This window comes from Cupressus sempervirens, chromosome 10, assembly GCF_028749045.1.
Source record: "Cupressus sempervirens isolate cs-2001-9-10 chromosome 10, ASM2874904v1, whole genome shotgun sequence".
NCBI classification, from domain to species: Eukaryota; Viridiplantae; Streptophyta; class Pinopsida; order Cupressales; family Cupressaceae; genus Cupressus; species Cupressus sempervirens.
The window spans coordinates 460,602,196-460,629,915 of NC_143127.1; the positions used below are offsets into that span (position 1 = coordinate 460,602,196).

At 35.2% G+C, this 27,720-nt stretch overlaps 1 protein-coding gene and 1 long non-coding RNA gene across 5 annotated transcripts in view; both read left to right on the forward strand.

Annotated features, from left to right (window-relative positions):
* Positions 1 to 27,306, forward strand: part of LOC149534687 (uncharacterized) — a 73,067-nt gene extending 45,761 nt beyond the window's left edge. Inside the window, exons 2-4 of one of the 4 annotated variants that reach the window (XM_089805202.1) lie at positions 25,878 to 26,051; positions 26,531 to 26,714; positions 26,996 to 27,306. In XM_089805202.1, coding sequence (XP_089661328.1) covers positions 25,878 to 25,897 — 20 coding nt within the window. In that variant the 3' untranslated portion in view covers positions 25,898 to 26,051; positions 26,531 to 26,714; positions 26,996 to 27,306. Of the gene's footprint in view, positions 1 to 25,167; positions 25,275 to 25,355; positions 25,437 to 25,877; positions 26,052 to 26,530; positions 26,715 to 26,995 lie in introns of those variants that run through there. The other 3 variants (XM_089805203.1, XM_089805200.1, XM_089805204.1) reach the window with 3 other exon arrangements.
* On the forward strand, positions 2,377 to 2,859 carry LOC149534688 (uncharacterized). Its single transcript, XR_016356681.1, has 2 exons — positions 2,377 to 2,510; positions 2,605 to 2,859. It is a non-coding gene; the product is annotated as an uncharacterized LOC149534688 (long non-coding RNA).
* Positions 27,307 to 27,720: the final 414 nt, after the last annotated feature.

Here is a 27,720-nt window from a genome sequence, read left to right on the forward strand (position 1 = left end):
ATGAAAATGACTCTTAGTGAATTTACCCAAAGTACATCCTTTGCAAGTACTATCATGGGTAACATTGAGTTTAGGAAGACCCACAACCAGCTTATCCATAGTAGAGAGAGATTTGAAGTTGAGATGTCCAAACCTTTTATGCCATAACAAATTATTATTAGGAGCGTCATGATTTAAAACTTGAACTTGATTTGCTGAAAGTTTGTAAAGACTTTCACATAGTTATCGGATTCGTCCTTATAGCCCCGGATCCGGATTTGGGTCTAATTTGGGATCCTCCAGGATCCGTAATCTTGCCTGTGGATCCGTCAGGATTATGGATCCTACCCGGATCCTCGAGGATCCACGGGTGGATCCGCACAAATCTGCGGCAGGGCTCAAATAAAAAAGCAAAAAGTGGGCTTTTATTTTTTCCTAAAGGCCCTAAACCCTAAAAACAACCCTCTAAATCACAATGCAAGTTCATTTACTCTCTATTTTGCTCTCTCATACTTGCTAGTTTGAAGTAAAGTGCTTGGATTTGAAAGAGATCGGTTGTGGAGCTCCAAATACCTTGCAAGAAGTGTTTAAGGTATGTATTTCAACCATATTCTTGAGTTCTTTCATAGATTATTGATTTATTTTTAGTTTTCCAAATTTTCAAGGTTTTGTGTAAGTGTGAAGCATGGTTTTCTTTAATTTTTTTTTCTAGATTGCAAGAATAGAACAATGAATAGTCAAGGCTCAGTGGGTGGGGGTGGGGCTGCATCATCAAGCTTCAAAATTGATAAAGGGTCTCCTTTATGGAGACACACAACAAGAGTCGCACAATGTCCTGGGGGTGGGGCATACATATGGAAATGTAATTATTGCAACATACAACATAGAAGCTCCTATTCCCGAGTGAGACTACATTTTTTGAGCCCTGCGGGTGAAGGAATTAACATGTGTCAGGGTAGTGATAAGAAGGGATTACCTGCTACACAAATAGCAGCATTAGCAAAGGAGCAAGAGGATGCTGATAGAGCAGTTGCAAAAGAAAAATGTGGTGTTTCCAAAAGAACAAAGACACCAACACCATCATCCGATCAAACAAACACAAGAACACATCCTTTTTTGCCTATGCCAACTACAAATGACGAAGATGAAGACCCATCTCCACTCATCCGCAAGAGAGGCCTACTAGATAGGGCATTCCAAAATGAAAAGAGAGATATTGCTGATCACAAAATTGGACGTTGTTAGATTGCAAATGGTGTTTCATTTAATTGTGTGAGATCACCTTATTTTAGGGAGATGGTGGAAGCAATAAATGATGCACCCCATGGTTACAAATCGCCTAGTTATGAGAAGTTGCGCACTACCATATTACATGATGAGAGGAAATATGTAGAGGCTCAACTTCAACCAATAAGAGATTTTTGGGTTCAATCGGGTGTGTCTATTATTTCGGATGGGTGGAAAGATTGTAGAAATTGTCCATTGATCAATGTTATTGTTGTATGCCCTAAGGGGGCAATGTTTTTGAAGGCAGTTGATTGTGAAGGGCAAGTGAAAGATGTAGAATTTATTTCACACATTCTCATTGATGCCAAAGAGTCGGTGGGTCTTGATAATATTGTCCAAGTGGTCATGGACAATGCAAAAGATTGTAGGGCTTCAGGGATAATTGTAGAGTCTAGATATGATCATATCTTTTGGACACCATGCACCGTCCACTCTCTCAATTTAGTGATGAAAGCAATTGGCACCGAAATAGATTGGGTGAAAAGGATATATGAGGAAGTTGAAGAGATTCAAATGTTTGTGACAAATCACCACATGTCACAAGCAATTTTTAGGAGTTTCTTGGACTTGGAGTTATTGAACGTAAATTTGTATATTTAATATATAATTGAATATTATTGGATTCCATAATTATTAATTTTTGTTGTTGTTTACATTAAAATATTTTAATTTTAAAATGTATTACTAACTTGAGTTTTAACATGTTCTTAGGTTGTTGAAACCCCCTTTGCCTCTCACACAATCGTCTTGAGACGACTTGTGAAGGTAAAAGAAGCATTGAAACATATGGTCATTAGCCCCCAATGGGGCATTTGGAAGAATTCCAATATAGCAAGGGCCTTAAATGTGAGAAGAATGATACTAGATGAGGATTGGTGGGGTCTTGTGAGTTATATGTTGGAAATCACCGATCCAATAATGTCAATGCTTTGCTTCGCAAATAGTGATGAGCCATGCCTTGGGGATATTTATGATTCCATGGATAGTATGCTGGAAAAAATTAAAATGATAAGTTTTACGCTCTTTTACAACAATTTTTTATTTGAGAGATATCTAGATTCTAAAATTTAAATTGACATATTCACTCACTATAATTATTATTCATCTTTCATATCCTAGGTCATACAAAGGAGGGAGAATGATCCTGAGGACACCCTTTACAAGAAGGTGGAAAAAATTGTTCATCATCGATGGAACAAGATGACCAAACCTTTGCACCTCCTTGCATATGCTCTATCCTCGAGGTACTGTAGTTCTTATCAAATGCTTGTGCTTATTTTATCCAATGTTTGTGCTAGTGATATTTGATAGTGTTCAATTGTCTTTTGTTATCCCCAGGTACTATAGTGCAGAGGTACTTCGCCTTCCAGACAGAGTGCCACCATTTAGAGATGCAAAGGTTGCAGATGGGTATAAGAGGGCACTAGCTAAGATATTCCAAGATCCAGAGATTGGGGCAATTGTGAGGAGTGAATTTGCTGCCTTCAACTCAGATGAGGATTTCCACCCTATTGCCATAGCAAACCGAAGTAGGATGGGTGCCATCAAATGGTGGTACCTTCATGGGCAAGCCTTCATGTACCTTTAACCTCTTGCCGTAAAGGTCCTATCCCAAGTAAGTTTGTAAAATTAAGCTTAACACTTTCAATTCCTTGAATTTATTATTTAATTTATTTATCTTGATTGTTGTATTGATAATTTTTAATTTCTCTTTAGGTTGCCAACTCTTCTGCAATTGAGCGGAATTGGAGTACTTACTCCTTTATCCACTTAGTCAAACGCAACCGGTTGGCTCTAAAAAAATCAGAAGACCCTGTATTCATTCACAACAATTTCTGCTTGTTGTCACAGAAGGATCCTAAGTACAAGAAGGGGCCCAAAAAGCTTTGGGATGTTGCACCCGAGACTCCTGATTTAGATATGACCATCCAGGATCTTGCTAGATCCACTTTGATTGATGTGGATGATGAGGAGGAGGATTATGAGTGAACAATCCTCTCTACTGGTACTGCTGGTGGTTTGGGTTCCTCTACTGATACAGATGCAATACTTGTAGCTCATTAGTACCCCTCTGATGCGGATTTTCTTGAAAATTCATTTGATGATTAAATCAAAAACTTTAGTCTTGACTCTTGACTCTTTTATGAGTAAATCATGTTACAAACTTTAAGTTTAATGATCTATATTTTGAATGTTACAAACTTTCGCGTTCAGTAATTCAATGTGAATGTGTTGATTTTCTTTATAATCATGAAAATAGATTAATTATCAATGTCATTGATCAAGTATACTAGATTCATAGATGCATACTATGAAATGATTTAGTTTTAGAATTATGTATATTTCTCTTATTTTTTAGTATATATAATGCATATATAATGCATATATATATATATATATATATAATGCATATATAATGCATATATATATATATATATATATATATATATATATATATATATAATTGGGGAAAAAAAAATCTCGAATCCACAGATCCGATTCACGTGCTCAAATCGGATTCATGTCACGAATCGACAACTAAGGACTTTCATGGTGAACTCCAATCACTTGAGCTGAGCTAATATTATAATTTTTCTTCCAGGCAACCACTTTTCCATTAGTGAAAGCAACATGAAAACTTTTTTCATCTAAAGCTGAAATAGAAATTAAATTCCTCTTGATTCCAAGGACAAATAAAACATTGGTGATGTGAATAGGTATACCAGAGCTTAATTTGAAAGAAGTGTTACCAACCCCTTTAACGGAGTAGGAAGCATCATCTCCAATAATTACTTGCAGGTGAGAATCATTTTCTTCCAAATTTGAGAGCTGTTGTTTATAGCTTGAAATGTGATGCAAAGCACCACTATCTATCAACCAAAGATTGTAATCTGCTAGAACATTACTGGACTAGGCTGAAATGAAAAGAAATCCTTCTGGATAATTGTTGGAGTCTTTGAAAGAAGATGAATCTTTCACATTTGAGACAGCTACTTGATGATTAAGATTCACAGTACATTTTCTAACATACCGACCAAATTTATTGCATTTGAAACATTTTACTTTGGACATGTCTCTTTTCCTTTCAAAATCAAAAGAAGAGGAGGGATTCTTATCATCGAAGCTCCTAAAATTCCTTTTCTTTCCTCTTTTCTTAGACGTACAAGTAGCAAGGACTTGATCCTCATTATAATATTTTCTAGAATTTCCTCTAACCTCCAACCTACTTTCTTCTTGAATGCAATCAGATCTTAGTCTCTCAAAATTTGGAAGCTCACTTCGACCATTGGTACCTTGAATGAATGATTCCCAAGAATGTGGGAGACCATCCATGGACAACATGACAAGTTCTTTGTCATTAACAGATTCATTAATAGTATCCAATCGATTCTTTAACTTTGAAAATTTTAGAAAGAAAGAAACAATGGAGTCTTTTCTGCCCATTTTGATATGGAGAAGTTGCATGCAAAGAGCCAAGGCCTTGCTAGTGTTATTAACCTCATACATACTATGAAGGTAGTCATACATTTCCTTAGCAGAGTTCAGCTTAGAGATTGTAGGTACTAGAGGATCTTTTATAGAATCAATGATGATTCTTTTCACCATGATTTTATTCTTCTTCCAAGATGCCTTAGTTGCATCATCACCTGGCTCTGAAACTTTAAATTGCATAGTCAAGGAGATCACTTTCTTCGAGAATTAATAAAATCCTAGACTTCCAAAATACAAAGTTTGAGGCTCCCTCCAGATGATCTTCAACCTTAAGACCAGACTACCATATTAAAATTAATGAACTTACAGGCTATACATAGGAAATAAGTTCTGGTTTAAGTTCGAAAGCACAAACTTGGCTCTGATACCTGTTGAAATAGAACCAACATAAGAAAAATACAATTACTGACAAGATTTACCCTAGGAAAAACCCCCTTCACAGAAGGAAAGAACCCAGCCTGCAAAAACCTATGAATAATATCGAAACAAATAGTAATTGCAAATCTCTTGAACAAAGTTTCTCAACATTCATCACTGATTGCCAAAGATTCACATATGAATCTTGTAATGGACTCCAATAATTAGTGATGTAAATACATGCCTCACTGATACAAAACTATACGACACTGAAATACAAATATATGAGGAACAAAGTAATCAATCAAAAATAGTCTAGAATAGACTGTATTGGAGTAAATCAACACCAAAAGAGAGCTCTGATTATCTAACACGAGAGAGTAAATCTTGAACTACGCTGATTTCTTATACACTTGACTTCCTTTCATTTATATTAACTCACCAATATGTTCATGCATATACGCTCAGCCTTTTGCATTGCTGATAATCATACATATGCAATCATGCATATACACTTGACCTTTTACATTCCTGTTAGTTACACATATGTGTTTATGCATATAACTATTGTTACGATTGTATATGTAACCACAACATCAACAATAATATTTTGTGCAAGCAGATTCACACAAGCATACACTCTCAGATGTTCCGCTAACCAAATGCGCATCAACGTCTCTTCATCCATGGAACACATATACGCATATGCATCCTGAAAATTGTTCTTTCAAGAACAGGAGTGTTGAAGACACCCAAACAGTAGCTGGAGCAGAACTCTGCCAACATTTCAAGTGATGACTAGACTTGACGCCGATGACTTGGCAGAGACACTTCCTTGGTAGTGACGGTTACAAGTAAAGGCCAAAACTTCCATGCTAGTAATCATACCTGGAAAATATTAGAGAATACGACATTTTGTATAAAGTTGAGACCTGTCTAAGAGTGATTGAATATGATGTTGTTGCACATGCAGAGTTCTAGGCTAGTAGAACTATTAGGATAAAATATTCAAATATCTAGAAATCACAAATACATTAGTAGATATATCATAAATAATAAATGAATAATACCAAAAATACTTAGAATTTCATATGATGCTGTAAAATTTGACACATTGGTTAGTCCAAAAGGAAGGACTATGAACTCGTAATGACCATAATGAGTTCGAAAGGCAATTTTGTGAATATCGTCATCTTTCGATTTCAACTAGTGATACCCTAATTGCAAGTCAATCTTGGAGAAGACTGTTGCCCTGTACATTTGATTAAAGAGATCATCTATGCGGGGTAAGGGATATTTGTTCCATATTGTTACCTTATTCAACATCTTGTAGTCAATGCACATTGCATAGTCTCTGTGTTCCATCCTTAAAAAAAGTTATTGGTGCACCCTAAGGAGAAATACTGGGTTTAATCAAACCCTTATCTAATAATTCCTACAATTGAGCCTTAATTTCTACCAATTCTACAATACTCATTTTGTATTAGTGTAACATGAAGACTCACACCCCTGTCCCAAACCTCGAAGTACTCATCCCCAAGACGTCCCCGCACTGTGTACTTGTGTACCCAAGTACCTCCACCTCCATTCCACAACCATGCTACTGTTGGAATGGATACTTGGATTTCTATTTGAATTTTGATTTTTGATTGTTACTATTGGGTATGTAATATGTTACTACGTTGAATGTTTAATAGTTTTAGTTCATGTTGCAATTTTTCTATGCTCAAGTATTTTAATTTGGTATGTTCTACTAAAATTTCATTTCATAACAAGCATTTCAAGTTCTATATATATTATATATACTATACAACACCCCTCCCCACCACGTCCTCCCTTTGGTGCCATCCCCTGTTCGTCCCTTGGTCGTCCTAAAAATAAGGCCCATTTTCCCTTCGTCCTAGAAACTTGTCCCGACGTCTTGACATAACCCAATATTGGTGTAACATTGTTTCGTATGGTGCCTTAAAAATTGGTTCAGCTCTAGGTACCAGGTCAAGTGAAAAATCAAATACACATTTTGGGGGTAGCCCTAGTAGCTCCTCAGGAAGACATCTTTAAACTCTTTTAAATAGGGGTACTTTTCTTCAAAAGACTCTTTTAATTCTTGGTCTTCCAGGTTTTTCGTGTTAAATATCAAATAATCATCATGGTAAGTATTTTCTGTAGGCTCTTGGATTTCCTCCATCTTAACTACAAACAGTCGACACCCCTTTTTCTCGTTGCACCTAAGTTGAGATGCAGAGAGTTGTTGAAGCTTAATATCCCGTCTAATTCCCTAGATGCACATTGAGTTGCTTGAGTCTTCTAAACATTTGGCTCTTTTGGAGAAGCAATCTACACGAGCTCTATGCTACCATAACCATTTCATTTCCAAGATTATGCAATATGAACCTAGAGATGCAACATATAAGTTGACTTCGGTTATGACCTTAGGAGGCTCTACCCTAGCCTCGAACAAACACTGCTCTACTCAAACTCTAGATCAGTTTGCATATTCAATGGTCCATAAATTTCCCATAAACCTAGTTCTTTTAGGGAATCAACTAAGTATTCTAGGGTTTAAAAAGTTATATATAGACCCCGTATCAATTAGAATGGACATAGAATTTTCGTAGAGCATACCTGTCACTTCTATGGGTGCAATCTAGAAGTCTATTTGCTTATTGTTAAGAATATTAACCAAGATAAACCTACAGGTCTGACAGTACAGACCGTACTTCCTCTTAATAGTAATATATCTTTAATGTTGGCATTTAATGATATATATATCTCTCCTATAGGTGCCAAGTTAGGAAGGGTTATGTCCCTTGAGGTACATACCCTTTAGAAAAGATATATAAATAGGTTGTAAATGCAGATTATAGGACACACAGTTACAGCAGTCTACTCCTATAAGCATTTTATATCCTGCAATTTATATCTGAGATTCTCTATCACAATAAAAGGTTAAATATTTAGTATTGTATCTATATTATAATAAGCACTAATTTCATCAATATTCATACTAAGAAGATCATTCTCAGCATATAAGACTGGATTAAAAGTTTGATTAAGCGATAAGGACTTAGCATAAACTTTACATGGTATTAGAGCTCTGGTAATCGAACCTAGGCTCTGCTAAATTTCAGTAATCAGACTTTGTACACATCAAGCAACAATCTTCTATCTTCCATGGCTTACACAATCAGACCCCAGGACAAGTTTGATGGGAAAGAGCACTTTGAAGCCTGGAAGTTTAGAATCATGATGATTCTTGAAGAGAACAATGTAAAACAATTCATTGATGGAGCATCCAAACAACCCCTAAAAAAGCTATTCCAATCATCTTGGATGGAGTTAAAAATGATATTGTACCTATGCTTACAAAACATCAAACTGCCTTTGATATGATGAATGCATTACGAAATGCCTATGAAGTAAACAATGCAACTAGGGTTCTTGCACTAAAAAAGCAACTGAATCACATTCAGATAAAGAAAGGAGAATCAATAAGTTTTTACTTTTTAAGAGTTGTCGGCATTAGAGATGAACTATCAAGCATAGGAACCATCATTAGTGACACATAATTAACACTTATCGCTATAGATGGATTGCCAGATTCATGGGAGACATTCACACAAGGAATAAGTGTCAGAAATCAGCTCCCAAACTTTAACAAACTCAATAATGATTGTCTTCAAGAGGAATCTAGAAAACTAAAGAAAGGAGGGAAACCAAAAGTAGAAGATGAAGAACTTCATGTTCTTAATACAAACTCCTATAAAGGCAAAAAGAAGCATTTCAAGAAGAAAAAGGGAAATCAAAAGAAGAAAGCCCAAGAAAGATCTATCTAAAATAAAGTGTTTCAAATGTGAAAAATTTGGACACTAAAGATCTAATTGTCTTGAAAATTCCAAACAATAGGCAAATTGTACAAATGTCATTAGAGAAGAAGATACTTATGATCTTGAGAACCGTGTTTTGTATTCCTCTCTATCAAATGAAATTTCAAATAAAGCATGGGTAATTGATAGCGGATCTTCTAGACATATAACGGGATACAAAGAAACTCTAGATTCTTTATCAAAGAAGGTTAATGGTGAAGTTACCATTGGTGATAACTTAGCACACTCCGTTAAAGGAATTGGAAATTGTACTTTGAAACTAAAATCAGGAAATACTCTTCTTCTTAAAGGTGTACTCTATGTACTAGGGATTAAAAGAAACCTAATCTCAATTACAGCACTTGAAGATGATGGACACAATGTTGCATTCATGGATGGCAAAGTATTAACTTGGGCTAAGAACTCTTCCATCAAGAAAGCAAAGTTAATTGGTCAAAGAAAGGGATATTTGTATGAACTGAATACAAAATCTAGTTGATCCATACAAGCCCTAGTCCACGAAGCTAAAGATTCAAATGAAATATAGCACAGAAGATTAGGGCATCTAAATTTTAAAACTTTATCAACTATGGAAAAGATGGTTATTGGATTACCCAAATTAACTAAAGACCACCCTAGTATTTGCAAAGGGTGTGCTTTGGGTAAAAGTACCAGAAGTTCCTTTCATGATAGTACTAGGAAAACAAATAATGCACTAGAATTAATTCATTCAAATTTATGTGGACCTATGTCTGTTCCTTCTCTTGGAGGATTCTGGTATTATATTTTGCTCATAGATGACTTCTCTAGGAAAACATGGATTTACTTTTTAAAATGCAAGGAATCAAAAAAAATCCTACAAAGATTTAAAGAATTCAAAGCATTAACTGAAAATTTTTCAGGACATAAAATTAAAGCCCTTAGAACTGATAACGGAGGAGAATATACCTCAAACTTGTTTAAAAGGTTTTGTAAAGAATCAGGGATTAAGAGGGAGTACACTGTTCCTTATAACCAGATCAAAACGAGGTAGCAGAAAGAAATAATAGGACAATTATAAAAGCTGCCAGGGCTATGATTTTTGACCAAAACCTACAATATTATCTTTGGGCAAAAGCCTCTTGTACTGCTGTATATATTCAAAACAGAAGTCCTCACTCTTATCTTAAAGATAAAACACCTAAAGAAGTATTTACTAAAGTAAAACCCAATATAAGTCATCTTAGAATTTTTGGATGTCCTGTATATATCCATGTTCCAAAAGAAAAGAAAACCAAGTTAGAACCCTTTGGGAGGAAAGGTATTTTTGTAGGGTATAGTGGAACTTCTAAAATATATAAGATTTTCATATTTGGATAGAAAACTATTGAACTTAGCAGAGATGTAATCTTTGAAGAAGATCTTGCATTCAAAAGAGCCATAAGTTCTGATGAACCTTCTCCTTTATCTAGTTCTAAAAGAAATAGTGAATCTACATACCAGAGGGAGAACTTAGAAGAAATCGAAAATCAAATTCAAAATATGAACCTTGAAGAAAATACAAAGAAAAGACCACTTTGGGCCGTTAAAACAATTGAAGCAGCTCAAGACTTTGCTGCACCTTTTGGAACAGTCAGAGAAAGAAAAAGACCTAAAAGATTCTTTGGTTATATAACTAACATAAGTGATTTATCCAAAATAGAGCCAACCAATCCCTCTGATACTATTAAACATACAACTTGGAAAGAAGCTGTGACAGAAGAATACCAATCTATCATGAAAAATGATGTTTGGAAAATTGTTCCAAGACCTAAAGGAAAATTTGTTGTTTCTTCCAAGTGAATATTTAAAATAAAGCATGCTGCTGATGGTAGTATTGAGAAGTATAAAGCCAAATTTGTAGCCAGAGGATTTTCTCAGAAAGAAGAGATTGATTATGAAGAAACCTTTGCTCCTGTTACTAGATATACCTCCGTAAGAGCAGTCTTAGCAATTGCCGCATCAAAGGGATGGAAGGTACATCAAATGGATGTGAAAACAACATTCCTAAATAGAAAGATTTCAGAAAAAGTATATCTGGAGCAATCTGAAGGATTTGAAACTCATGATCCTAATGCTTTTGTTTGCAGGCTCAAGAAAGCTCTTTATGGGCTTAAACAGGCTCCCAGGGCCTGGTACGAAAGAGTTGATAAGTATCTCACCAACTTAGGATTCTCCAAGAATGAAGCTGATCCAAATTTATATTATAAAAGAGATAAAGATGATATGGTAATTCTAATACTGTATGTTGATGATCTACTAATAATAGGTGATGATCATCTCATAGATCAGTGTAAGAAAGATCTAACTAGAGAATTTGAGATGAAAGATTTGGGACTCCTTCATTACTTCCTAGGACTGGAAGTACGGCAGAATTCTGACAGTATCATACTAAATCAAGGGAAGCATACATCAGATATTTTAAAATTTTTTGGAATGTGGAATTGCAAACCTATGTCTTCTCCAATGGAGATTAATCTAAATAAACTTAAGGAAGCAGCTGCAGAATCACCATCCATAGATTCTACTCTCTATAGACAGAGGATTGGGTCTCTTATGTACTTAGTAAATACAAGAACAAATATTTGTTATGCAGTTAATGCCTTAAGTCAGTTCATGTGTGAACCGAAGGAGATTCACCTAGTGGCAGTTAACACATTATGAGATACTTACAAAGGCATTCTTAATCTTGGACTCAAATATGAGAAAGTTGCTTTAGACTTACATGGATTCACTGATTCAGATTGAGGTGGAAGTGTTAAAGATAGGAAAAGTACTTCAGGATGCTGTTTCAATTTGGGATCAACAATGATATCTTGGATATGTAAAAAGCAGTCTTCAGTAGCACAGAGTTCCACAAAAGCCGAATACATTGCAGCAACGATTGCCTTCCGAGAAGCAGTATGGCTGAAGAAGTTACTTGTGGGATTATTTGGGCAAGCTATGAATCCCACAATTATTCATTGTGATAATCAGAGTTCCATCAAGCTCTTAGTGAATCCAGTTTTCCATGACAGGTCCAAGGATATTGAAATTCCTTACCATTATGTAAGAGATATGGTAGATAGGAATTCTGTAAAATTGAAATACATTTGCATTGCAAATTAGATAGCAGACATACTCACCAAGCCTCTATCTAGAGTGAAGATAGAACACTTTAGGAGGAGACTTGGTATGGTTAAGTTGTAATCCATTTGTACTCTCTTGATTATTAATAAAATAATTTTATTTTGTTAGGCTATTGACTGTTATGAGCTCCACCATTTGTATTCATTTGTATTCATTATTTTAAGAGGTGAGGATCTCTGAAAATAATGAACACTTGTATAAAACATTATGGGAGGTGACAATCTCTTAGATAATGTGCTAAACAGTGAGTTCAAGATCATATTGTGATGTTGACATTGCTATGTTCATGGGTCACAAATTGGATAAAGGAAAATTCTTAGTATTCTCCAGGTTTATCATGTATTCTGGTAGATCTTAAAACTTAGGATCATGCTGTGATACGGAAATACCAGTTTCTATGAAATCATAACTTAGATAAATGAAGAGATTACTCTTCAGATTTATCTTGTATAATATCACTAATGGCAGTGATTTGTCATATCACAGGTTTAGTAATATGACTTTGTATCATGTGTTCTATGATACCACATACTAAGAAGAGACAAACATATATAGAGTATTAATTCTTGCTTATTTATATAAATTGGTGTTGCTAGATATAATATCTCTTTTTAGGATTATCAGGTTAAGAGGGAGTGTTAAGAATATTAACCAAGATAAACCTACAGGTCTGACAGTACAGACCATACTTCCTCTTAATAGTAATATATCTCTAATGTTGGCATTTAATGATATATATATCTCTCCTATAGGTGCCAAGTTAGGAAGGATTATGTCCCTTGAGGAACATACCCTTTAGAAAGGATATATAAGTAGGTTGTAAATGCAGATTATAGTACACACAATTACAGCAGTCTGCTCCTATAAGCATTTTATATCTTGCAATTTATATCTGAGATTCTCTATCACAATAAAAGGTTAAATATTCAGTATGTATCTGCATTATAATAACCACTAATTTCATCAATATTCATACTACTTAGAAGATCATTCTCAGCATATAAGACTAGATTAAAAGTCTGATTAAGAGATAAGGATTAGCAGACACTTTACACTTATTGTCCATTGCTGCATGTATCCTTTGCTGAAAGGTGGTTTGTCAGTTGTGAAGTGGATTCTTTTGTGCTGGTCCATTCTGATTCTGGGTGGGACATTGGTTGGTATAACGTCCATCGCTGCAAGTGAAGCATCCACCTGGTGGTCCCTTCTTCTCCCATGTCTTTAAACTGATGTCTTTTAGGTTTCAACCCGATTTTTATTGTTGTATCGGTTTTCATATTTGCTCTCAATAAACTTCTTGCCTCCTCTTGACTGAGTTTCCTCTCTGTCTGTTTTCCACTTGCTGATTTGGGATTTCTGGTTTCACTTCCCTTTTCCCCAATTCTTTTCTCTAATAGAGTCATCCTTTTCTAGTTTGAGTTCCTGACGTACAACTTCTTCATAAGCTTCCGCTGTGGTAGCTGGATCCAACACCTCTATGGGTCCCCCAATTCTATTATTGAGGCCCATGATATATTTCCTAAGTTGTTATGTCTCATTATCCTATAGTTCCAGAATCTATGTCAATAGTGTGTTAAATTTCTTGGTGTACTCATGCATCAACTTATCCCCCTGCTTGAGTTCTTGAAACTCTACCAATTTTTGCTCATAGAAGAGCTGGGGTAGCCACCTCTATCTAAACAATTGGACAAATATAGAACACGTAATAGTAATTAAAGTTAATTGCATCTCTACGTTTTTACTTTCCCACCTACTAGTGGCTTCTCTAGTTAGTTGGCATGAACCCCACACAATCTTTTGAATTTCTATGTAATCTTTCATTTCAAAGTACTTTTCCATGCCTGTGAGCCATGCCTCTACCGCATCCTTGGACACAAAACCATTGAATTGAGGAGGTTTGACTTTCTTCATATCCTTCGATGTCAGACCCAATCCAGGGTTACCCTCTGAGCAATGAGCCTCATCATGGGGTTGCTCATCTTTGAAGGAGTTTGTATGATATGAATGTTCCGTTGTACTTTAGGGTCTAGATTTTGACCTGTCATGTCTTGACCCCTCAACATTCTAAATTTTTTCTTCAAGAGTGTTGAGTTTGTTATGAACTTATGAGTCTCTCTCATCATAAGTAACAACTAATCCAATTCTTAGGATGGAAAACTAGGTTGTCCATCTTGGTTTTCTCTCACTGTTTATCCTGAAATAACAAATTATTTTTCCTAAGTTACAAGGATTTTACTCTATATTAACAATTATGAAGACAATAGGGCATTGACAAAATTGACACAACAAAATTGGATTCTTTTATTCATATTGCACTACAAAATTTCTTTGTACATTTTTCCCCTAAAATGGGTCACATTCAAAATTATATTTACATTCACATTTCATTTAGTTTTCCTTGTTCTGAGTGTCCTTTCTAGGTTCACCTTCTACAAACATCTTCACCCTCACTGTCAGTGATGAACTCTTCTTGGCCTTCAAATCTAAAGGTAAGAGTCTGAACCCTGACCGTAGGGTAACAGTAGTTGATATTGCAGTTGCAATTTGGGTTTGCTTTTTCTAGCTTTCCTCTTTAGCAATTGATGTGTTTATTGCATGTTGGGTTTCGATTGGAGTTTTAGGTAGCGGGGTTGATTTATGTTCTACTAGTAAAGCAACCTTGACTGCACCTCTGACCTTGGGTGTGCATACCCCTCTTTGGCACTTGATCTTGTTAGGGCTTCAACCATAGTCTCGTGGTCTGCAAAGGGTTCAATTTGGGAGTAGTCATAATGCTTGCTGAGAGCACTGACTATCTTTACTTGCTTAGGTTTGCAAACTCTCTTCCATTTAGTGTGGATGATGTTAGGCACCCTTTAAACATTCAAAATGCCAGTGTCTTTTTTTTTGTTTAAATCTTTGGATGAACCCAAGTCTAGTGTCAAACCTCGCTCTAATACCATATGTAACAACTACAAATCTCTAACATGAAATCTTCAACCAGTTTTCAATGAATCATGTTTAACTTTTCGCACAAGAACATAATGACTAGTTTCTATATAATTTTTGTTTTGAAAGAACAAAGTAGGAACATGAGTTTTTAAGTAATTGCATTTCCAAATTTAATCTATTACTAAATTCTATATATGAGTAAGTATTTGCATGAAATGATCAATTTAAAGCAAGGAAAATAAACGAGAATATCAATATGTTATAAGAAACTGAAATACAATCATGTTATCCAAATGTAAAACTCTATTTTTTTCTTAGATTACAAAACTTAAAAGTGTGGAAAAGAGAAAGAGTACTCACAATATTCTATTGTGAATGGCGACTGGCTGTCACATAGGTCATGTATGTCTTGTCCTTGTCTCAGAAGGGGGGAAAGGTATCATTCCACCCAACCATGGATTATGCTTGATCCCACTTGCCCACCTCATTAGCCAAAGCAGACTCGGCCCTCCACAAGGGATGGTGAATGGTTGTGACAAGAATCCTGGGATCTGGTGTAAGATAGCCTACAATGCTTAGTCGATCATACCTGTCGACTTCTCTGCCAACCACATACAACATCTGACTGCAATTGTATTCCGATGAACTTATTCTGACTAATATCCAATAGTGCACCTTGGCTAAGGATCTATCTTAGATTATTGAGTCAGTGTATCACCCTTCCCTCTTGCATATATTCTGAAATTTGAATATTCTCTCATGAACTAGGATTCTTGAAGGAATACTAAACAGGTCCTTGCCAAACTTGGGCTCTATTTTTCTTTTCCTAAATTAAATATGAAATGATAAGTTGTTTTCTGTCTTACTGACTCTTGACTGTGTTCAGTTTATGTGAGAGAAGGTTACAACTACTGCTGTTTAAAGTGTCGCTTCTGCAACTTAATGAATGTCTCAGCCTCCTACTGTCTCTAGTCTAGATTAATTGACTTTTACGTCTGTATAGTTTCCCTGCCTTAATATTCCTTCTGGGTATAAGATTCTTATGTATTCCAAAGTCACTAATTAGAACGGGATCTGCTGCAGCATAGCTGTATTATGTTCTCAACCACTACAGTTCCTTCTCTGTTTTTGGATTAACTTTAAACAGGGAGTGACAAGCCTTAGTGTGATTGTCTGTTGTAGACGGTTCAGATCTTTCTTTCCTTAGGTATTTGTATAAAATGATTGAGAATAGAACAAAATACGTTAAGAGTTCATCGTTTAGTGTACATACTGGATTTGGTTTCTAAGTCATTGCTAACAGCTACAGTGTTCCTTTCAAGGCTGAGATAATTCTCATGACTGAGCCAGTAATTTGCCCTTTAAGGAAAAAAAGTATCATTACAGTAGAATTCCTTTACATCATTTCTCAATCATGAATTTCAAGGATACTGGAAAAACATATTGCTCCATTCTGCTGTTCCCTAATGCCAAGAACTCTTCAAGAACGTGTTCCATTCTTGGCAAGTCTTTTTCTTTCTAAGAAGATTTGGAATAAAACAAAACAACTCCTTTAAACAAAACCTATAAAACTTCTTTGTCCAAAATGGTGCTAAGGAATAAAAAAGAATCAAACTTGCTAGTTGAAGATGTAATACATGTTTCTTCTCAAGAGACAAATAGTTCTCTTGTATTGGACTGAGGAACAGTTCTTCAAGGCCCCTAAGGAAGTAAAAAAAATAATTTCCAGAGATAGGTGTCTTAATTAATTCTAGTTTAAATTCCTTGGCGGTATAGAAGATGTAGTAGCATATGAACAAAAGTCTATGCCAGCTACGTTTCCGTAAGGATATAATAGCAACTAAGCAGACTTCAGAATGCACAATTAAATCTGCTAAAGTGAGAATCCAGAAAGATATTTAAGAAGCACGATAATGGTAAATGAATTTTCCTTTGCCGGCAGGCAAGTCTATAGTAATGCTCGTGTATAAAATTAATTGAATGAATATCTACTTATTTTGCTACTGATAACAAAATCACTTGCCTGTATAGACTTCACAATAGAGTTGAGGAATGGTATTCCAAGCACAAGATGACTGCGTCCAATCCTTTTAACTACTTGTGTGGTTTCCCTAGCATCAACACAAACAAGGTACTGAGAGTTGTGAGGCTCATTGGCAATCTGCAAGCTTTCATGATGTGACCAAGATGTCGTAAGTGTGTTCCAACCTTCTTAATTTAAAGAAAGAAAAGCTTCCAAATCTACTCTACCAACGTATTCAACTTTCCAGCTTGCTTTCCTCAATCTCCCTTAATCATGAATCATTTCTATTAAATCAAGAATGGTGACATGGCATTCAGAAATTACCAATTGTGTTCAAATGTAAGGTGGTGAAGAAAAACGTTAAGAAAATATGTTTTCAAAGCTTCGTTTGCAACCTAATCTCCCTCCACTTTGTTCGTTTTCGGAGAAGGCATGGATCTTTGCCATTAGATGCATGAGGTAGCCCTCAAGATACGCCACCTTCCATCATGCAATTCATACATGACATTTCAGACTATATCCATTCAACATAAAATTTCTAAGGTTCGAGATTTGTTAAATAATTTCCTATGGCCATGGTGTCGGGTTTACTAGAAAAGATCAAAGAGTGATTTAATATATGGTAGTATCGAGAGGTGTGGTTTTTCAAGAGAGTCAAAGTTGACTTCCAAAGTTATTATTTCTAATCGCTTCAATTCCTAAAAAGACATTAAGGCTTCCTTGCTGACCAGGAGACCCTATAGATATGAATATATAATGGCAATAAGGATATTACAAGACTTCGGAAAGTGATGAAGGGTGCTCCCCTTAAAACCATAAACTCATAATAGAAACAAAGAAACAACAACAAATGCGAGATAAAATATGGACTTCTTATTTGCACTGCAAATACGGAATTACAGAATTCACAAATACAATATGCTAACCCACATGGGCGCCTTCATTATAGTAATCTGCAAGACAAGCTTCAAACTACAACCTAGAGTTGTTCTAGACAATGTTTGGGCTTTCTTAAATAAGCAATTTTATGCCACCCGGAAAGGTTCTAGACAATGAAACTTAATACCTAGGGCCAACAAACCCTAACAATATATATAGAGTTAGCTAAATACATCTTTGACAAATTTTTTTTGAAATTTCGGTAGCCCAACTTCGGAAGGCCATAGCTCTCAAACCGTTGCTCTAATTGGCTATTATAACCACTTTTCGAAAATGCCAGCTCCTGATCTACAAGCTTGGGGCTGTGCAAGCGCCCTTTCGTCGAGTTATCGGACCTCATCCGGGCACTCTAAGGCCTCCAATGGTGAGCCTGAAGATTTTTTTTACAAATTTTTCCATTGAAAATCCGCAATAACTTCTTTGATACTTAAGCTGGAGCAATGAGATTTTTATGATAGGCTAATAAGTTTAAAATGAATATTCATGTAGAAAATGAGAACATTCTGAGCTCATATGAGAGACTTACTATAAATAGCAAGTTCCCATAAATAGTAACCACCCTATCTACTAGTCCTTATTCAAATAGAAAAGATTGAAAAGAAAATATTTTTGGGTGATGCAAGATTGCTCTTACACCTAGGATGCTCTTACATCAGAAAGAATTTCCTATATAATAATTTCTCAATGGTATAAATTTAATACTGAATTTTGTTTTTTATTTAATATTAAATTTCACTTTTAATAATGAAGTAAATAGAGACTCATGAGAAAACATAAGGGTGGAGACTAGATTGGTACGATATAAAAGATTCAATCATAGAATTTATAGTTCACCAACAGGGAAGGGTATTCTGCAATGACCCTAGGATTTAATAACCTTGGCCACTTAGGTACACCTTTTTCCATGTAGTCAAGTCTTACCACCCACGGATTACCTTGGTCTCAACTCTCAACCATCCAGCATCCCCCTTTCCTAGTGATACCTTCTCCCCTTCATAGTGGCCACCAAGTCCTTGTGTCCAATTACAAAGCCGATAGTTGGACCATTATTGTTAAACATAAATAGTAAATTTCTTCAACATATAATTATATCTATTGAAAGAGATATTCCAACAAATAATAAACATTGCTTACTTTAAAATAGTTAATATCCTTGATCATGATAACTAATACATCTTTATTAAATGTAATTCATTTTTTTCTATTACTCCATTCATAAAACTAGATGCTACAATCTTCCTAGGGCACAATCTAGAAAACTATGGGTTAGTCCATATAAAACCATTTAGGGCACATAGAAAGCCAATGTATAACATAAAACCAAAACCATCTAGGGCACAAAAACCATGGTTAGAATAACTTTAAACTGTTTTGGGCATATTAACAAAACCACTGTAAAATGTAAACGCAATTCAACTAGGGCACGAAACAATATGTGGCATAAAATATAGTAGTATTAGAAAGGGGTGTGACACATTCTTTCACAAGAAACATTTATATTAGTACACTGTCTTATGGCTACCATCCCCACCGAGGTTTTCCCTATGATCAAGGGTTTGCTTAGTCAACAAATCATTGTGTCACTATGTATGGTTTATCTCTTTCCATTGTTAATTGTTTTGGTTATTGAAGTTGGATTTGATAAGTTGGATACAAGTTTAATTTGTTCACAACTGATTAAACCCCCCTCCTGTTGTGTGGCTGGACTTTACTTTCTAACAACTGGTATCAGAGCATCAAGTCCTTGATAAGGAAGCTTAGCAACTTAAGGAGACCCATGGCATTCAGGAAGGAAAATCTGAGATTTGATGGAGACAACTATGCAGTTGGAAGGACCAGATGAGAACTCATTTGATCCGTATGAGGATTGATTACTGGTTGATTACAAAGACTAGAACTCCAGTGAAAGAAGAGAAGGATCTACTCACTTGTAGTGATGAAGAAAAGAGGCTCTTTATGTGTAACATGTATGCTAGAGAAGCACTGATAATTGCACTTCTAGAAACAAAATTTATTGAGGTAAAAATTCTTGAACTTGCTTTGATATTTGGGATAGATTAGAGAAACTTTATGAAGGAAATTCATACCCAAAGAAGGCTAGGTTGCAGAATTGGAAATCTGAAAGTGCCAAAATACAAGAAGAATATGTTAGATCATATGTTCAAAGGATTACTGAGATTGTTACAGAATTAAAAGGCTTTGAAGGAACAATATTAGAAGATAAGGTATGCTACTAAGATCTTTAACTTTGGCTTTTGATACTAAGGTAATTGCAATAGAAGTTATTTCACATATGCTTGACTTTGATAGAGAGAGTTTGATTGGAAAGTTGCAAGCATTTGAAACTAGTAGACTAAAAGATAAATTGCCTAGAGTTGAGACTGCTTTGAAAGCTAGTGTTCATAATGATAAGAGAGTACTAACTAAGAGTGCAAGCACTAGTTGTAATTATGCTAGAGATTGGGCAGAAATGCAAGAAGAAGAAAGCAAAATTGATGAACTTTTTCCATTGATTGTGAAGAGAGAACCTAAAGGTAAGAAAACTTTTGTTGTTGGCATTGCAAAGAATTTGGTCATATTTCTTATCAATGTCCTAAGAGAGAAAAGAAAGTTAAGCCTACGAAGCCTTACAAGTCAAAGATTCCAAAAGATTGTTTGTATGCCATTCATGATATTCAAGGAAATAAACTTCTTAGAAAGTGATGATGAAGATGAGATAGGTTTTGTTTCTATTAAGGAAGAAAGTCCTGTAAAATAAGAGAAAACAATGGTATTACAGACTGAACAGTAATCTGATTGGATGATAGATAGTGGATGGTTGCATCACGTGACAGGTGACATAGATAAATTTGTTGAGTTTAACAATTGTAATGGTGGTGTAGTCAGAGTTGGAAATAATGCTCCATGTCCTATTAAGGGAAATGGATCTATTGCACTTGATGGTAAAACTAACACTGAGGATGTATACTTTGTTGATGTATTGAAACATAACTTTTTGAGTGTTGGACAGCTAGTTGACAAGGGTTATCATTTGCAATTCACTGACCAAACATGCACAATCAAGGACAACATGGCAATAATTGATTGGTACAAGTACAAGAACCAGAGGTAATGTTTTTCAATTGAATGCTATTGAGATAAGTTGCTTGGTTGCTAAAGTTGATAACAATTGGTTATGGCATAGGAGATTTTGTGATATAAACTTTGATAATATTGTGAAGGTGAGTAATACTAGTGTTGTAAGAGATCTACTAAAGAATGTGAAACCCTCTAACATGATGTGCGAGGGCTAAACAAAAGAAAATTCATTTCCTAGCAAGGTATTCACTCCTTTAGAGAAGTTGGAGATAGTTCATACAAATTTGTGTGAACCTACAAAGACAAGGGCATTCTATGGCAAAAGGTATTTCATTCTTTTCATTGATGATTTTACAAGAATGATGTGGGTTGCATGTTTAAGAGAAAAATCAGAAGCTCTTGACAAATTTCAGATTTCCAAGGCTAAAGTTGAAAATGAATTTGGTATGAGAATCAAATGTTTGAGATCTGATAGAGTGGGCGAACTTACATCAAAATAGTTTAACAACTTTTGTGAGGACAATGAAATCAAAAGATAGGTTTCAACTCCTAAAACTCTAGATCAGAATGGTATGCAAAAAGAAGAAACAAAACAGTGAGTGAAGAAGCTAGAGCAATGATGCTAGAAGGTAATGTAACACATGTCTATTGGAGAGAAACAATTACTGCAATAGTATATACTATGAACATCGTTCAGATCAGACTGGAATATGTATGTGCAAAGGAACATAGTAGATATCTTTACTAAACCATAGGCTAAGGACACCTTTGAGTACCGCAGAGGTATGCTAGGGGTAATGTCCCCACCTATTTCAGAGTAATTGATACCACCTATTTCAGAGTAATTGATACAAAATTGCATTAGTCTAGTACAATTAGAGCGCTATTCATACATCTGGGCATGATGCTTGGTGCTTCTCCTGTGGGGGAGTGGTTGCAGTGAGCAGAGTTGACTAAAGAACTCTTATGTAATGTTTTGGTATAACAGTGTCAATTGGCACTTAAATTTCAGATTGGCTTGATCTAGCATGTACTTTGATGAGGATGTTCATCAAAGGGGGAGCACTTGAAGTCTAGCATATTTGCACCTTTTCCATTGATGCTAAAGGGGGAGAGAAAATGTGAAAAACCTTAAAAACAACAAAAGGGGAAGAACTACCAAAGAAGAGTAAGGATTGAGGTCAAAGGGAGAAAGTAACATTGATGGGTTGTATATGTTGAGGATATTCAGAAAATTGTATTCAAATGAGAGATTGTTAGAGAAGTTGTATATGTTGAGAATATCCATAAAATCTTTTTGGTTTTGATGGTTTTTCATCATATGTTTCCATCAATTCCAAAGGGGGAGATTGTTAGAATTATAGGTCTGGGTGACACTTGGATATGTTGTATTGATGACAAGTTTGTTGTTGACAACAACATATATGTTTGAGTTCATGACAGAGAGGGATTTTGTATATCATAGAGTTTTATTGAGTTAGCAAAGTTCGCATATAATAGGTTAAGCTATGCGAGCTTAGGATTATGTTCATGGATGAGTGTAGATGCTACATCTATGTTTGCTTACACTTTTATTGACTATTGCATGACTTATAGTTCATTTGGTGAAGTCTGGTAGCATACCACTTTGCAGAAAATTTTGTCAGAGATAGTTGTTGGAAGATTGGTTGTATCTTATCTGTGAAGTTGAATTAAGGTTAGAGATCTTGGATCATGGTTGAAGACATGTTCGTGATGACATATCTTGGATATTATTTTGAAGAGGTCGTGAAAGTAAAATGTGCGATATGTTTCACTAACAATTAATTGGGCAAGTGAAACGTGTTGATCTTTATTGGATAAAGTGTTAATTGTATTGTAATGTGTGGGAACACTATTGTAATAATTGCAATGATGCTTGGGAAGGCGTGTATGCTTTAATGAGGTCCTAAGCAATCATTGTATACTGGGAAAGCCTAAACAAACCAACCTAATAAGTTATTTGGATAGGGTATAAAGGAAATATGTTTTCCTTGAATGTATTCGTGAAAGTGTGATATTGCATCGTGGCTATTGTGTGATAGTTGTATGTTGAGGATGCGAATTTGATCAAAGCAGAGCATAGATAGAGTTGGATTGTGTGATTGTTTCTCTGTTGTTTTTGTAAGGTAAACTCTGAAGGAGGGAATGCTGAAATAAGGGTCACCCATGGGAGCAATTGGAAAGATCAAAACATGGATGGTATGCAAATCCTCCATCATTGCGCCAACAAAATGGATGTTGTGAGGTGAAACTCAAAATGTCAAGCTCAAAGACTTCAAAAGAGAAGGAAATGCAAAATCAGATTAAGTGTGAATCAAGTTAAGATCAAGATGGAGTTCAAGAAAACAAAGAACAAGGACAAGGAAAAATCAGAAGATACAAGTGAAAGGAATTTTTCAGAAATTCAACTTCATTTTGAAGGATCCAAGTGCATGAAGACTTCATCACTTCAAGATCAAAGTCAAGGCATCGAAAGACATATCAAGTTTGTAAGTCAAATCCAGTTCAAATCATGGCAGTGAGAAAATTTCCAAAATGAAATTGGAGAAAATTTGATAAGATAAAGCAATTTGAGAATATACCATCACAATTGAAGGCTTGATATGTTCAGTACCAAGAGATATTTTCTCATCACCGAAGAATTGATCAAGTCCACAAAATAAAGGTGTTGAGGTGGTACCCACTTGTCTTCTACCAATCAGAAAATTCTATTCAAGTACATTCAATCTTACTATGCAGTGTACTATTTTCTCATTGGCTCTCATAAGCATTGTAATTTTAATTGGTCCATAGGCGGTGCCTTCACGTAATTGGTTGATAGGGTGACAACCCTAATTGGGGTTTGTGTGGATTAATCTTAGCCCTTGATCTTGAATTGATCTTGGCTCTTTATTGTATCGAACAACTATAAAAGGCCAAGGCCTTATGATTTGTAAAGGGTTAGATTTAGACTCATTAGAGAGGAGAATAAGAATAAAAGTAAAGTAGAAGAGGAGACTTGGTGAAATCATTTCCATAATGATATCAAAGTAATTGATGATTCATTATTGGTATTCATGACGGATTTCTTAATGTTGCTTTTAAGTGTTCCATAGTTTCTTCAATTCCTCACTTGGATTAGATTTCATTTCATGGTGAGTAGAAGTAGAAGTAGAAGTAGATGAATGGAAGATATTGTTGGATGGTGAAGCTAATGTTTATACCTTCTGGTACTTGCTGATTGTGAGTAACAGTGTAAGGTTAGATTGAGCCTAAATTGCATCTGTTTAACTTCTATTGGAGACATTTATTTAGATTGTGCCTTCATAGGATACTTGAATGAATACTGACATTGTGAAAATCATTTATGCATCCTTAGAAGCTAGCACCCTCCTATGCTTAGTTGATACGACAAAGCAAGGATTGGTTAGAGACTCGCCTCCTCATCAACATTGTCTTACATTCTTGGAGTTAGATAGCTTTTATCTCTTTGCAGTTTATTTGGTTGAAGAAGTCAAAGAAGTTAAAGTTAAGATGATAACCATTGAATGAATAATGTAAGTCCCTTTGTTGTAATCAACATCATAAAACTGAGTGAAAGTCCACAATAAGAAGGAACCTTGAGGTTGTCTCATTTGATCACACAATCTAGATACATTGTTTAGCATATGAGCATCCTTATTGAATAGAGAGTTGGATATTTGGTGTTTCATCTTGAAACTTTGTGTATTTGATTTTGTATGTTGTGGTGGAACAAGACTCGCATCAACAGGGTGTAGTTTATTTTTTCAGGGATCTTAATTTTTAGTTGCATTTAACCTCAAACTTTTTGATTGTGTGTGGCGACAGCATATTTGACGTTTGAGTTCCAAGCATTTGTATACTTTCTTACTTCTGCTGTAGTGTTTTCTGTGTTATTGTCTATCAACACAATTTGTATTTTTCCCCCCTTCTGACATTGTCATGAGCCTCCTCAAGTTCTTAGAAAGGTGGGTTACTTTCTATGTTATATGAAACACCTGATTTGTATTCATCCATCTATAAATGTTGATAATGTGTGGATTCAAGGTCAAAGCATCAACGAAATTGCTACCAATAGGATTCAAAAGGAGTCAGTCGAATGGCAAGTGACCCACCCACTGGTTTTTAGCAAAGGCCATCGATAATTTACAGAGGTATCCTTTTATCTCTTTTTAATGCTCGAAATTATGTGAAAAGCTGAAATTTGTATTGATTTTAAAGCTTTTGTGTACCAGATTTTTATTCTGTAGATCTGCCATTCTAGGGGAATCTACAATATCAAAGTCAGATGCCATAAAGCCATGTCAATCTCACAAGTGAGTGACAAGACCATCTTAAATGAAATTTTTTTCTGTGAAAACCTTATATGAAAATCCTTGGCTTTTATGTCCTTATGAAACCCTATAGGAATGGGATGGACCAGTTAACATTCTATCTTGTTCAGGGCTAATTTAGCTGTTTAGATATTTCAAACTGATGAATTTGTGAAATTTATCCATCACCCTTTTAAGAGAAAGATGATGCAGTACTATCTTTCACGCCCAATGCATGTTTTTGTTCTTGGTGTTAATAAATAATTATAGTGAGTGTGTTAATAAAACTAGCATAGCTATGAGCAAAATGGGCAAACATTGATGCTATAACTTAAACAAGAAGAAACAAGCAGTCTTGAAGCTCCTTTATGAATTTTTTTACTTACAACAGTATGTAGATGGTACTGTGTAGCTGATTCCTATAAATTTTTAATACTTTTCCAGGCCTTTTTTGGTGTATTTAATGGTCACGGTGGGCAGAAAGCTGCCAATTTTGCTGCTGAAAATATTGGTCACAATATAATGGATGCTTTGGTTAAGATTGGAGATCAAGAAGAAAACATTGGTCAGCCAGGTAGAGTCGGTTACCTTGCCACAGATGTAGAGTTTTTAAAGCAGGTTAGTCTTTGAGGACTAGTGCTCCTGCTCTAGACATTCAATCTGAAGTAACTTCTGCTTCTGTTCTGTTGTTTCAATTTTTTTATTTTTCAAAAATTGGTTAGGGGAATGAAGATGTTTAGAGTTTTGATCAAACAACTTTTCAAGCTTACACTCTATTAAAAGTATCAATTTGGTGTCATCAGCAGTACACCTTGAGTTACTGCTCTTATAAAAGATGAAAACACGGTAGTCCCTAATGTTGGGGACTGTCGGAGCTGTAATTAGTAAAGATGGCCATGCTGAAGCCCTCACTTGTGATCATCAAGCAACAAGGGACGATTAGCAAGAAGGCATTGAGATTTTCGTATGCAAAATGAGCACTGTATTTATTGGCTGCAAAATATCATTTATTGTTGTGTTGGAATCATTGTTGTGGCCTGGAATTTGGAAATGCTAATAACTGCAATCAATGTTCTCTAACTTAAATCTTTTGACAGGGAGAATATGGTGATTGCCACCATGGAGTTTGAACCCAAGGAGTATTAGCTATATCCAGTGGAATAGGCGATCTACACATGAAAGAATATATTTTGACTGAACCAGGCACCAAAAAGATTGAAATTGGTCAAGACTGAGAGTTTTTAATTATAGCAAGTTGCAACATATGGCTTGTGGGATAAGGTAATGTTTTTCAACACTTAGAATACCATATTTTCATAGTGATTAATGTTATGAGATTTCCACAATCCATTTGAATTCAGTGATACCAAAAACTGACAACAATCAAATCCAGAAGCATAGTGAACTCATAGGGACTTTGGTTGAAAGAATATAAATATCTCTGCTATACCAATTAGCTCACAATAGTTGAATACCACATATTCATAGGGATTTTTGGTATAAAACTTATAAATTTTTCTGCCATGGCAATTAGCTCATAATATCTTTCTGTATTCTTTCAGGTTACCAATCTAGATGCAATAGATCTTGCCAGGCCTTTCTGTACTGGGGTGAAGCCAAGATTGAAATCTTGCGAGCATGTGAAAGGAGAAGAGTTATTAGTAGAGAATTCCAATTTGTGTGTGTAGGACAGGAAAAATCAGGAAAAATGATTACTAAGGCAGTCATCAAATCTCAAAAGCATGCATAAGCCACCCTATCCTAACATTAAAGCTATGAAGGAAAGTGCATAAAATATGAAATAAATCAAATAAACAAATCCCTTCAAAATACTCCAATGCTTTTTTTCTTTGAAATTGATATGTTGCTCCCATTTTACAATGTGCACCTAAATCATGACAGCAAAATGATAGCAAGAATACTCAAAAATATTGGTTCAAGATTTGCGAGAAATAAGAGTCCAATTTATAGATATTTGGAACTCAAATCAACGGAGGAGGTCGAAATTCAATCAATGGTCAAAATAAAATAAGAGGACAAGTTAAGTAATGAATGAGGAAATAAAAATAAAAGTGAAAATAAATATTGAAAATATTCATTTTCAACCAAAATGTCATTTGCAAATGGAGGACAAAATAGAAATATGAGAGTTAAGTGAAAATAACTGTTGGGAATATTTATTTTCAAGAAAAATTGCCATTTGCAAACGAAGGAAAGGATGACTGATGAACAAGTTAAGTGGAAGAGAAAATGAAAGGAGGAAAGAGTTAAGTGGAAAGGGAAATTA